The 13,993-nt window shown below is 41.5% G+C and overlaps 1 protein-coding gene across 3 annotated transcripts in view; it reads left to right on the forward strand.

Annotated features, from left to right (window-relative positions):
* The window catches only part of BBOF1 (basal body orientation factor 1), a 49,623-nt gene that overhangs the window by 2,198 nt on the left and 33,432 nt on the right, over positions 1-13,993 (forward strand). For all 3 annotated transcript variants that reach the window (XM_005883556.2, XM_014531176.1, XM_014531178.1), the window contains exons 2-3: positions 5,502-5,730; positions 12,347-12,412. In XM_005883556.2, coding sequence (XP_005883618.2) covers positions 5,502-5,730; positions 12,347-12,412 — 295 coding nt within the window. The remainder of the gene's footprint in view (positions 1-5,501; positions 5,731-12,346; positions 12,413-13,993) is intronic.

Genomic DNA, 13,993 nt, shown 5'->3' on the forward strand with positions numbered 1-13,993 from the left:
CTGGGAATCAGCCATAGCTGCTTGCTCCGCCCTGTTGATTCTGAGACCCCGCCCCATCCAGGCTGCTGCAAAGCCTTTTGCATATGAATGCCCGGGTCCTTTACAACCTGACAACTACCTAACAAATTGCAGCTGGGCCAGACAGACCCAGAACTTCCAAGAGAAGGCCCAAGGCCCCACAGCAGCTTGCATTGCTTCTCAGCTGGGCCTCATCTGGGCACCCCCAAACCCCCAAAAAAGGAAGGGGAATCTGCATATCTCTTCATAGCTCCTGCTGGGTAACCTCAGGAAGAGGCTTAATTAGCACCTCCTTAGATCCAAGAGCCAGTGTACCCAGTGGTCAGAGTGGGACCACCCAGATTACAACTCCTCAGATTCATAAGGAACACACTCAGGGGGCAGACTCAGTGAGCACCAAAGCCCCACTGAAGCAAGTCTTGCCCCAGAAGGGTGTCTTCAGCACAGAAGTTCTCCCACTGCAGACACAGCTGATTCTCACTGCCAATTGGCCTGGAGGTCAATTCCTCCCAGTGACACCTAAAACAATCAAGGCATAACTACAACAAGACTGTGCACAAAGCCCACAAGGGGGTGCACCAAGAGTGTCCACCTCAGGTAACTGGGGAGGCTGAGCCACTGGGCCCTGTAGGACACCTAGCACACAAAACCACTCTACCAACACAGGGAAGCAGACAAAATGCGAAGACAAAGAAACAGGTCACAAATGACAGAAATGGAGGACAGCAAACGACTGGATATAGAGTTCAAAACCACGGTTCTAAGATTTTTCAAGAATTTTATGGAAACCGCCGATAAATGTATTGAGATCCTTAAGAAATCTAGTGAGACCCTCGATGTTGTGATAAAGGACCAACTAGAAATTAAGCATACACTGACTGAAATAAAGAATATTATACAGACTCCCAACAGCAGACCAGAGGATCGCAAGAATCAAGTCAAAGATTTGAAATACGAAGAAGCAAAAAACACCCAACCGGAAAAGCAAAATGAAAAAAGAATCCAAAAATACGAAGATAGTGTAAGGAGCCTCTGGGACAACTTCAAGCGTACCAACATCAGAATTATAGGGGTACCAGAAGAAGAGAGAGGGCAAGATATTGAAAACCTATTTGAAGAAATAATGACAGAAAACTTCCCCTACCTGGTGAAAGAAATAGACTTCCAAGTCCAGGAAGCGCAGAGAACCCCAAACAAAAGGAATCCAAAGAGGACCACACCAAGACACATCATAATTAAAATGCCAAGAGCAAAAGACAAAGAGAGAATCTTAAAAGCAGCAAGAGAAAAAAAGTCAGTTACCTATAAGGGAGTACCCATACGACTGTCAGCTGATTTCTCAACAGAAACTTTGCAGGCCAGAAGGGAGTGGCAAGAAATATTCAAAGTGATGAATAGCAAGAACCTACAACCAAGATTACTTTATCCAGCAAAGCTATCATTCAGAATTGAAGGTCAGATAAAGAGCTTCACAGATAAGGAAAAGCTAAAGGAGTTCATCACCACCAAACCAGTATTATATGAAATGCTGAAAGGTATCCTTTAAGAAGAGGAAGAAGAAGAAAAAGGTAAAGATACAAATTATGAACAACAAATACACATCTATCAACAAGTGAATCTAAAAATCAAGTGAATAAATAATCTGATGAACAGAATAAACCGGTGAATATAATAGGATCAGGGGCATAGAAAGGGTGTGGACTGACTATTCTGGGGGGGGGGGGTGGGAAGAGACTGGACAAAAATTGTACACCTATGGATGAGAACAGTGGGTGGCGGGGGAAAGGGCAGAAGGTGTGTTGGGAACGGGGTGGAGGGGAGCTATGGGGGAAAAAAAGAGGAACAACTGTAATAATCTGAACAATAAAGATTTAATTAAAAAAATAAAAAGTGCCAAGGGTTTATCACATTCTTGGAACTCACTAGCATATGTTTTCCATTTTTGACCATGCATCTACAGTACACATATCAACAATGAAGAACACTGAGCCCTTGCCAGGTGGTTCAGTTGATTGGAGTGTCACCATGTACACCAAAAAGATTTTGGGTTCGATTCCTGGTCAGAACACATACCTAGGTTGGTGATTTGATCCCCATTCATGGCACATACAGAAGGCAACTGATGAGGTTCGTCTCTCGCATCAATGTTTCTCTCTCTCTCTCTCTCTAAAATCAATAAACATATCCTCCAGTGAGGATTGAAAAAAAAAGAGGAACATTGAGGGTAACAGATCTCTTATTTCTTGGATTTTCCATGACTCATAGTTTGAGAAACCCTGCTTTGTTTTTACAGTCAGTATTAGTGGTCCTTTTATGAGAAATCCTATCTGATTTCTTTCATCAACTCAGAGCAAGTTAGACTTGATACCTTCAGGGAGCAATTTGATGACTGCAACAAGGCAGTCTGTCACTATTGTCTAAATCATGCTGGAAAGGGAGTTCAATAGCTATAACAGGGTGGGGGTTGGAGATGAAGCTGGCCATAATTTGTAGAGAATAAAAGGTGAGAGTGGGACTGAAAAGGGATCAAGAACCAAAAGTTGGTGGGGATGGAGGGTGACAGTATAGAAGTGTCCACACATACTTATGTATGAAAATATTTAGAATTCAAATACAGCTGAAGTCTTTATTATCTAAATACTAGTGGCCTGGTGCATGAAATTCATGCACTGGGAGGGAGGGTTTCCCTCAGCCCAGCCTGCACACTCTCCAATCGGGGACCCCTCGGGGGATGTCCTGTGGGATTGGGCCTAAACCGGCAGTTGGACATCCCTCTTGCAATCCGGGACCGCTGGCTCCTAACCGCTCACCTGTCTGCCTGATCACCCCTAACCACTCTGCCTGCCTGCCTGATTGCCCATAACCCCTCTGCCTGCCTGCCTGATCACCTCTAATCTCTCTGCATGCGTGCCTGATCGCCCCTAACTGCCTATGCCTGCCTGCCTGATTGTCCCTAACTGCCCTCCCCTGCTGGCATGATCTCGCCCCCAACTGCCTCTGCCTGCCTGATCACCCCCAACTGCCCTCCCCTGCCTGCCTGATCTCACCCCCAATGGCCCTCCCCTGCCGGCTTGATCTTGCCTCCAACTGCCCTCTCTGCCTCGGCCCCCACCACCAGGGCTTTGTCCAGAAGGAAGTCAGATGTCCGGAAGATGGCCAGTTGACCTGGTCTAATTAGCATATTACCCTTTTATTAGTATAGATAGATTATATAAGATAGGGTTGCTTAAATGGGGGGTGGGGTAAAGCCTTTTCTGCAGGAGGAGATGCTCTTGGCAGACAAAAATACATAATCCCTATATCTGGACTGATAGCCAGACTGATATGCACTATACTGCCAAACTGTTCATTAAAAAATTAAACTGCTTTCTTTCACCTTACACCAAACAGCTGTTGTCCTTAAAAACCCTCCTCAGCCCCCACCATCGGTTCTGCCTTCACAGTTCACCCAGATTAGGTTCTGGTTGGTCGGTTTCCATGCCAGTCAGCGTCAAAAGCTCCACCTCCTAGGCAGCCATTGGCTCCTCGCACTTCCGGGCCTATCTCTGCGCCTAATCAGACAGGTGGGGCTGATCAGCAGCCCCTGCAGAGGCCCGGAATGCAGAGATGGTTCTGATTGGTCAATTTCTATGATAGTCAGCATCTCCGGGCCTATCTCTGCGCCTAATCAGAGAGGTGGGGCTGATCAGCAGCCCCTGCAGAGGCCCGGAAAGAAACAGAGGCACGGCTGCTGGCGAAGCCTGAGAGAAAGAGGCAACAGCTGATCAACAGTTTCCACGGAGGCTGCAGATCAGACCCTGCCTCTCCAGGCCTCTCTCTGAGCCTGATCTGCAGCCACGGCAACCCAGCACTGACTGCAGGACTGACTTCCGGTCGGTCGAGCCTTTGGTTTTTTCAAACCCTGGGTTTTTATATATTAGGATGCATGTTCACTAATACAAAGGTTGAGAGTTCAGGCCAGAACTCTTAGCTACTTAAATTTTATTTTCCTTCCCCAACAATTTGCTAGATGCTTGCACTGTTCTCTACTCTCTATGGCATTCCCGGTCCCACTGCACCTGCCACCACCGCTGCTCAGTAGCGCTGCCCAGGAGGCAGGAGAGGCTTGTGCCGCCACAGCTGTGCTTGCCAGCTGTGAGCCGGTGCCTGGCACCCATTGGTGAGCTGGCCAGCACTCCCGCTGTGGGAGCACACTGACCACCAGGGGACAGCACCTGCATTGAGTGTCTGCCCTCTGGTGGTCAGTGTGCATCATAGCAACTGGTGGTTCTGCCATTTGATTTGCATATTAGCCTTTTATTATATAGGATATACCCAGCTGACGCCTAACTGCTCACCTGCCGGTCTGATTGCCCCTAACTGCCCTCCCCTGCTGGCCTGGTCGCCCCCAACTGCCCTCCCCTGCTGGCCCAGTCACCCCTAACTGCCCTCCCTGGCCAGCCTGGTCACCCCTAACTTCCCTCCCCTGCAGGCCTGTTCCCCCCCCTACTGTCCTCCCTGCAGGTCTGGTCACCCCCAACCACCCTCCTCTGCAGGCTTGGTCCCCCCAACTGCTCTCCCCTGCAGGCCTTGTTCCCCCCAACTGTCCTCCCCTTCAGGCCTAGGTCACCCCTAACTCCCTTCCCCTGCAGGCCTGATCGCCCCCAACTGCCCTCCCTTTCAGGCCTGGTCCCTCCCAACTGCCCTCCCCTGCTGGCCTGATCGCCCACAACTGCCTCCCCTGCTGGCTCAATCACCCACAACATGGAGGTGGCCATATTTGACCACATGGAGGCGGCCATCTTATGTGTGGGAGAGATGGTCAATTTGCATATTACTATTTTATTAGATAGGAGTTCCACTTTACCTCTGTACAAATGATTATGTTTTGTTTGTCAGGCATCCTTGAAGCCTGATGCATTGTGGAACTAGCAGATAAAATATTTAACATACTAGTACTTGCTCAAGTGACTTGAATATTTGTCCAAGGCCTAGCCAAGAAACAAACAAAACACACACACAAAATACCCTAGAACAAAAAGAAAATTGGGATTAGGATAGGTGGAAGATTACAGAAATATGGACTTAAAGTTACATTTACATTATGAATGTATCTTCATGGTGAAAAGGAACTAAGGTAATGGATTTGTAGTAGAGAGAGCCAGGGTCTAAGACTGAGCAAGTCGGAATAAAAGACAGTTCAAATATGAGAGAATCAAATAAGTAAGTGAAAAGATGTGAAAGCTTTATGAAGTAAATTTAATTTATTATGCCTTTCCTCTTTGTTTTTCTAGTCCTTTGGAGTTATGCTCCAAAGCTTTCCTCTTCCAGGAAGAGGCACCTACTAAGATAACTCCCTTGTCAAGTAAATATGTATTTATTCTTAACTAATTCATCTAATAATGCTTGATCATATGTGCCAGGCAATATCAAACAAAACAATAATAGAGAAATGTAGTAGAGAATAATTAGTTATATGTTGTCAATGCCCTCTTCCCATGTAGGAAGTCAACAAAAACTGAGGAAACTGCAGTGGAAAGAGCCAAGGCCAATGCCTCCCTTTGGGAGGCCAGGCTGGAAATCACAGAGCTCTCTAGGATTGAGTATCGTGATACTTCCCTGAGACTTGCGAAAACTAATGAGGACTTAAGGAAACAGCAGTATAAAATGGAGAAAGACACAATGTCCGTATTAAGCTACCTGAAGAAGCAGGACCAGGAGAAAGATAATATGGTAGGTGGGTAGAAATCCTCATTACATAGAAACTTTGTGGCCTGCATTAACTAATTGATACTGATCTGCCTTTATCAGTATCACTTATATTTTTTTATTTTCATCTGTCTCCATATATCAAAGGCCTACATCTATCTGTAGCAAATGTATAATTTTTCACAATTATGGATGTTCATTAAAACCAAAGAAATTATTTTGCAAAGAAGTAAAGCAGGTTCAAAATATCCTGGTTAGCTAGCTCTCCTATATTGTTTTACTCATTCTTCTATATCATAGAAATATATTATTTTCTTAAACTTTAAACTGTTATAGTCTTATTTCATGTTAATTATAGAAATACTAGAGGCCTGGTGCACAAAATTCGTGCATCTCTCTCACAATCCGGGACCACTGCCTCCTAACCGCTCGCCTGCATGCCAGCCTGATTGCCCTCTAACTGCTCCCCTGACAGCCCGATCGTCCCCAACTGCCCTCCCCTGCTGGCTCAATCACCCACAACTACCGGACCCGCCTCCTCTGCATGAGGCGGTGGAGATGCCAGGACTGGCCTCCTCCGTGCCGCGTGGAGCCGTGGGACCCCCAGGCCTCACCATGTGGAGCGGCTGCCAGACCCCACCTCTGCTGTGCACGTGGCCATCTTGTGGCAGCCATCTGTGGCGGCCATCTTTTCGGAAGCCATTTTTTCGGTGGCCATCTTGTGAGGGCATCGCACAAGGGCATCACTCAAGGGCGTTGCACCAGGGTGTGGCACCACCTAGGCTTTTATTATATAGGATTAAAAATAAAATGTTCTGCCCTGGCTGGACAGCTCAATTGGTTAGAGAATTGTCCCAATATGCCAAGTTTGTATGTTCTATCCGCAGTCAGGGTACATACAAGAATTAACCAAAGAATAATGAATGCATAAATAAATGGACCAATGAATCAATGTTTCTCTCTCTCTCCCCCCTGTTTCCTCTCTCTCTGTCTTTCTATCTCACAAGTCTATCAATAAGAATTAAAAAAGAAAATGTGGAGCTCCAGTGGTGCAATTGGTTAGTGCGCGGTACTTATAAAAAAGAAAATGTTTTAAAAATTATATCTTGAACAAAATTTGGAAATTTTCCTTAAAAATGGGTTTTTGTTTTTAATGCTTTGTTCAATCAATCACAAAATAAATAACATTTCACACCCATCCTACATGGTATAGAACTATCTCTATTTTTTAGAATTTGTAGGTTTTTCTTAAATTAATCTAAGATATTGTTTACAACAGCATTTCACTTCTGGATCCTCTGATTGCATAACCAAATCAAGGAGTTTTTAGTTTAAAATACTACTTAGGTTCCCTACTAAAACCAGCATCCTTGGAGAAATGACTAATTCCAAGAGTGGGGCAGGGAAAGTAAAAGATGAGTCTGGAATATCTTATTGTGCCAGAGAGTAAGTAAAAAATATTAATTTGGGATGGTGAACACACAGTACAGATGATGTGCTGTGGAATTGGGCACCTGAACCTGTATAATTTTGTTAACCTGTGTCACTCCAATACATTCAATAAAAAGGAAAAAATATTAGTAAGGAAAAAAAAGTAAAAATAATTAGAAGACACAGGAACTAGTTGAAAGGGGCTCCAAAAGGCCAAATCTGGGAAAATCAAAATAAATAATTATTAATAAATTAAAACTCATTGAAAAGAGTAAGTCCATGAGCACATACTACTAATAAATAAATACATTATAAATGAGAGAGAAGGGAAAGCTTTTCCTTATAGTAGAATGTAGTAAATTATTAAATTTCCAAGGAGTAATGATGGAGTTAGAACGGTCACCATTTGGCATCACAGTAATAACTGATTCGGTCAGAAATGATCAGTGGATGCTAAAACGAGTGGGTGATAGTTTGATAGGCAGAAGGATATTTGCATAATCTCAAAATACCTTCCCACAAATTGCTTAACAATTACAAAAGAAAAACATACTTTTTTTTTTTTGTAAGCGTTGTCCAAACAAGGCCACCAAAAATTTTGGTTGCCTCCCTCCAAAAAAAATTAGGAGAGAGAGAGAGATTCTAACTTTTAAATGGAGAAACCTGGCAGACACAATCTTAACTAATTGATTAAAGTTGACATCAATCACCTCATGATGTGATGCACTAGAAAGGATACACCATTGCTTTGGCAGTGTATGCCTTCCAAAAATGCATAACTTAAATCTACTCATGAAGAAACATCAGACAACCCTAACTCTGGCCAGTAACCTTCAAAAATGTTAAATCATAAAAGACAAAGACTGAGGAACTTTTCCAGAGTAAAGGAGGCTAGGATACATGACAACTAAATATAATACATAATCAAGAGTTATATCCTGGACTGGAAAAAGAGAAGTTGCAATGAAGGACATTAATGGGACAAGTGGTGATAAAATTTAATTTGGATTATAGATTATATCAATGTTAAATTTCCCAATTTTGATAATTATACTATGCTTCTTAAAAAGTGCATTTTTAAATTAGGAAATACATAATTAATTAGGAGTAAAGGATCATCATGTTTTCAACATATTCTCACATGGTCCAAAAAAACAATATCTGTATATCTATAGCTATATAATTATATATTTAGATAGATCTCTCTGTATATTTAGATAGATCTATGTATACTGAGGGAAAGTAAATGTGGCAAAATTGGGTGAAGAGTGTATGAGAACTCTTTGTACTCATCTTGAAATTTTTCTCCTAAAAAGTTACCCATAGCCCTCACTCGTTTGGCTTAGTAGATAGAGCATTGGCCTGTGGACTGAAGGGTCCCAGGTTGGATTTCGGTCAAGGGCATGTACCTTGGTTGCGGGCACATCCCCAGTAGGGGGCGTGCAGGAGGCAGCTGATCGATGTTTCTCTCTCATCGATGTTTCTAACTCACTATCCCTCTCCCTTCCTCTCTGTAAAAAATGAATAAAATATATATTTTTAAAAAAGTTACCCATTATATTATGCTAAGTGAAATAAGTCAGACAGAAAAATAAATTCCATATGATTTCACTCATATATGGAATCTAAAGAGCAAAATAACTGAACAAAATAGAAACAGACTTATAAATACAGAGAACAGACTGATGGTTGCCAGAGGGGAGGGGGTTTGGGGGACTGCATGACAAAGGTGAAGGGATTAAGAAATACAAATTTTTAGTCACATGCCGCAACCTGCAAGGCTAGGGTTCAGGATCTGAAGGAGGGGCCGAAGTACTAATGAAAGTACTATACAAGAAATATGAATTTAGAAGGCATGGGGGGGCCAGATGGAGACCTCCCTCTTGGGGAGCCACACTGAAACCTGGCCTTACCCACTTTTTATTCAATTTTAGATACACATCTTGCTCTCAGTAAAGCATGGCAAACAGGTAGTAGACAGACCGTCTCTAAGGTCAATAAATATCAGTAAATATCAGTAAGCTTCAGTAAACATTTACTTTGAGGCTATTCATTCAGGAAATTGCTTCGAGCCACCACTATCTCAACACAAACAATCGGTGCTTAGCGTCAGCCTGCTAATGCCCAAGGTCCATGGCCTTCTGTGTTCCTTGGTGTACTCTTATGACAGTATTGGGAAAGTGGTGACTTCCCGCAGTCACAAGATAGTCCCAGGGATGTAAAGTACAACATAGGGAACATAGTCAATGATATTGTAATAATATTGTACAGTGCCAGGTGGGTCCCCCCCTACCAAGGGGACCATTTTGTAAGTATATGATTGTCTAATCACTGGGGTATACATCTGAAATGAATACAAAATAATATTGAATGTCAAATGTAATTGAGAAATGAAATTTTTAAAAAGTTACCCAGATAAGAGAAATGCATATCAAAACAATGAGATACCCATAGCTACTATCAGAAAAACAGAAAATAACAAATGTTGGAAAGAAAGCAGAAAAATTAGAACCCTTATGCACTGTTGGTGGGAATGTAAATTGGAACAATTACTATGGAAAACAGCATGGAGGTTCCTCAAAAAATTAAAAATAGAATTGCCAGATGACCCAGCAACAAGAATTTAAAGCAGGATCTTGGAGAGATACTTGCATGCCCATGTTTGTTCAAACATTATTCACGTAGCCAAGAGGTGGAAGCAACACAAATGTCCATTGATGGGATAAAAAAGGAAAAAAAATGGTATATACAGACATTTAATGGAATATTATTACACAGCCTTAAAAAAGAAGGAAATCCAAACAACCTAAGTGCCCATCAGCAGATGAGTGGATTAAAAAACTGGTACATCTACACAATGGAATACTATGCTGCTGTAAAAAAGAAGAAACTCTTACCATTTGCAACAGCATGGATAGACCTGGAGAGCATTATGCTAAGTGAAATGATCCAGTTGGAGAAAGATAAATATCACATCATCTCACTTATTTGTGGAATATAATGAACAACATAAACTGATGATCTAAAATAGACCCAGGACATAGAAGCATCGAACAGACCATCCAACTTCAGAGGGAAGGCGGGGGCTGGGGGGCAGGGGAACGGGAGTAGAGGAGGAGAGACCAAACAAAGGACTTGCATGCATGCATATAAACATAACACATGGGCACAGATAGTAGGGGGGCAGGGCATGTGCTGGAGGTGGGGTGGGAACAACCAGGGAGAGGTCAATGGGGGAAAAAGGAGACATTAATGTTCTTTTAAAAAATTTTTATTGATATTTAGAGAGAGAGGAAAGGAAAGATATTTTAAAAAAGGAAATCCTGTCACATGCTACGTACGACATGGATAAACCTCAAGGACATTATGTTCAGTGAAATAAGCCAGTCATGAAAGGATAAATATTGTGTGATTTTATTCATATCAAATATCTAAAGTAGTCAAAATCCAGAAATAGAAAGTAGAAAGGTGGTTGCCCAGGGCTTTGGGTAAAGGAGGAAAAGGAATTAGTATTTTATGAGTAAAGAGTTTCAGTTTTTCAAGATGGTAAGTTACAGAGATTCGTTGTACAACAATGTGAATATACTTTACTGAAGTGACATTTAAAAATGGTTAATATTTCTTTTCTGAAATCAATAAAACATATTTAAAAAATAAAAATGGTTAGCATGGTCAATTTAATGTTCTTTTAAAAATTTTTTATTGATATTTAGAGAGAGAGGAAAGGAAAGATATAGAAACATCAGTGATGAGAGAGAATCATTGATCGGCTGCCTCCTGCACGCCCCCTACTGGGAATTGAGCCCCCAAACTGGGCATGTGCCTTGATTGGGAATCAAACCATGACCTCCTGGTTCATAGGTTACCAATCAACCGCTGAGCCACACAGGTGGGGCAATGTCTCTCTCTCTCCTCTCTCTCTTTTTTTAACATGTATTCATTAACTTGAGAGAGAGAGAAAGATAAAGAGACAGAGAGACATCAATTTTTTGTTCCACTTATTTTTACATTCATTGATTGATTCTTCTATGTGCCCTGACTGGGTACCAAATCCACAACCTTGGCATATTGGGACAATGCTCTAACCAGCTGAGCTACCCAGCCAGGGCTTAATGTTGTATTCTTTTACCACAATTTTAAAAAAAGAGTTACTCAGGTAATTCTTATGATAGCCAGGTTTGGGAAACTAGCAATAGCAGATTAAAGGTATGAAGTATGTTCCCTCTCCTCTTCCCTCCTTACTCAACCTCTCCAACCCTACTGGTTTTAATAAGTGAAAACAAGGCTACGTAATAAAGGAAGAACACAGCAATTTCATCTGTTATGCCCAGATTTCAAGATCCCCATTAGACCACTCTCTTTTTTTTACATGTATTCATTAACTTGAGAGAGAGAGAAAGAGAAAGAGACAGAGAGACATCAATTTTTTGTTCCACTTATTTATACATTCATTGATTGATTCTTCTATGTGCCCTGACTGGGTACCAAATCCACAACCTTGGCATATTGGGACAATGCTCTAACCAGCTGAGCTACCCAGCCAGGGCTTAATGTTGTATTCTTTTACCACAATTTTAAAAAAAGAGTTACTCAGGTAATTCTTATGATAGCCAGGTTTGGGAAACTAGCAATAGCAGATTAAAGGTATGAAGTATGTTCCCTCTCCTCTTCCCTCCTTACTCAACCTCTCCAACCCTACTGGTTTTAATAAGTGAAAACAAGGCTATGTAATAAAGGAAGAACACAGCAATTTCATCTGTTATGCCCAGATTTCAAGATCCCCATTAGACCATCAGGGAGCCAGCCAAGTCCGATGCAAAAGCAGAGAGTCCTTTATTCGAGCTAGCTCGGCTCCCCCACCTCGCCGACGCAGCGGCAGGAAGCAGAGAGAGAGCTAGCCCGGTGTGAAGAGGAGTTTTATAGGGGGGTGGAGTCAGGGTAGGAGAGGAGACTGTGGGCCCTGCCGATTGGCCAGGCGCAAGTCGGTGTCTCGTTACACAGGATGTGGTCATCTCTATGGCGTGCACTTCCCTTGATTGTCATTGGTTAGTTTAAAGAAATCCTGGGCGTGGCTAGCAGAGGCTTGGGCTTCCGGGAAGAAGATAGCACATGGCTGCTGCCCCAACATGGAGGATATGGGGCAAGATGGAGGGCGTAGTCCTCGCCCTTTCACATCACCTTTCTAACTCTGTATTTTCATCTTCTACAGATTGAAAAACTAAAACAGCAGTTGAATGAAACAAAGGAAAAAGCCCAAGAGGAGAAGGAAATATTGGTAAGTATCAATGTACATTAATACACTTACTGGGTGGTCAGCTTTCTGACAAGCTCATTTTTAAGACACAATGAGATTAAAAGAATCAGTCATCTGAGCAGCTCAGTAACCTTACAGTTCACACGTCTGTTGTACAGAAGCTCAAAAAACAACATAAAAATATGTTATTATAGAAAACCATCTGGTATTAGTGGTGCTTACTGATCCCAAGCTTTACATTCTTCCTACGGCTTTCCAGTAGGCCAAAAGTTAGGAAATATGTATACAAGTATTTTTAAAAGATTAAAATATAAATAAATAAAATTTTTAAAAGATTAAAATATATCACAAAATATATTATAAGTCCACACTAATGTTTTCAATTCAGATGCAGGAATAAAGGGTTTTTACTTAACTATATCTCCTTATAAAGTTAAGTGTGTCCTTTCTTCCTTGCCCCAAATCCTGGTTCTTAATGATAGCAATATAATTTTGTAGTTGCTTTAAACCTCAATACATCAACAGTCACAGAATACTGATACCAATGCTACCACCAACATAGATTAGTGGGAACAGTTTTAAGATTTTGTGAGGCCCTTTTCTCCTTGATATATGCCAACAGGAATCTACTATCAAATTATAAGGCTTAAAAACTCCAAAAAAAAACAAAACCATTTGAAATAATTCCTTTCTGTGAGGTTATGCCATCAACTCAACAACACAGTTTGCTTTTGATATTTAGGAGTTGCTTTTGAAAAATTTAATTGTGCATATAAAAGTATGTAATTATATAAATATTTATAATTATGTGGTTTCAAAGTCAAATCTATCAAACATGGTATATTCTGAGAAATCTAACTTCTGTCCATGTGTTCAAAATATACCACATAGGTGAGAAATGGTGTTTCAGTGTATTTCAATTTGCATTTCTCTTATTGTGAGCTAGGTTGAGCATTTTTTCATATATTTGAGGGTCATTTGCATTACTTTTGATATTTCAGGTGTGGTGGTTTTTTTTTGTGTGTGTGTGTATGTGTGTTTTGTTTGTTTGTTATTGTTGTTTTTGCTGTATTGGCCCTTTTTCGTCTTCCTCCTCCTTTTTCTCTCTTTTCTCTCTCCTTTTCTTCCCTTTTTTCTTCTTCCTTCTTTCTTCTCCTCCTCTCTCTTCTTCCTTCCTTCCTCTTTCTCCCACCTTCTCCTTGCTTTCTTTACTAGAGATATTAGCCCTCCCTTTATCTCTTAATTTACTAATTTTAATTTAGGGTCAGGAACGTTATTTATTGTTCTTACAGATTAAATTTTTTTTTTAGTCTTATGCCTCTTGTTAATAAATATCTGCATTTTCTATACAAGATCAGTTTACTTAGAGTTTTTTTTTATTCAAGGCACTTGATATTTTTTAACAGAAAGTAAAACTTTACACAAAAATAAAAACGGATAGAGAAAATGGCGACCAGCAGGAAGGTAGGGAGGGAGAGAGTGTGAGAGCACAAGGAAGTGATAGAGGAGTGTGTGGACGTGTGTGGTGTGTCTGTGTATGAGCTAGGGACAGTTAGATTCTGCAGGTCTTCTAAGGGGCTGCTAAACTGGGCAGTCTTAGGC

The sequence above is a fragment of the Myotis brandtii genome, unplaced genomic scaffold (genome assembly GCF_000412655.1).
Source record: "Myotis brandtii unplaced genomic scaffold, ASM41265v1 scaffold793, whole genome shotgun sequence".
Lineage (NCBI taxonomy): Eukaryota > Metazoa > Chordata > Mammalia > Chiroptera > Vespertilionidae > Myotis > Myotis brandtii.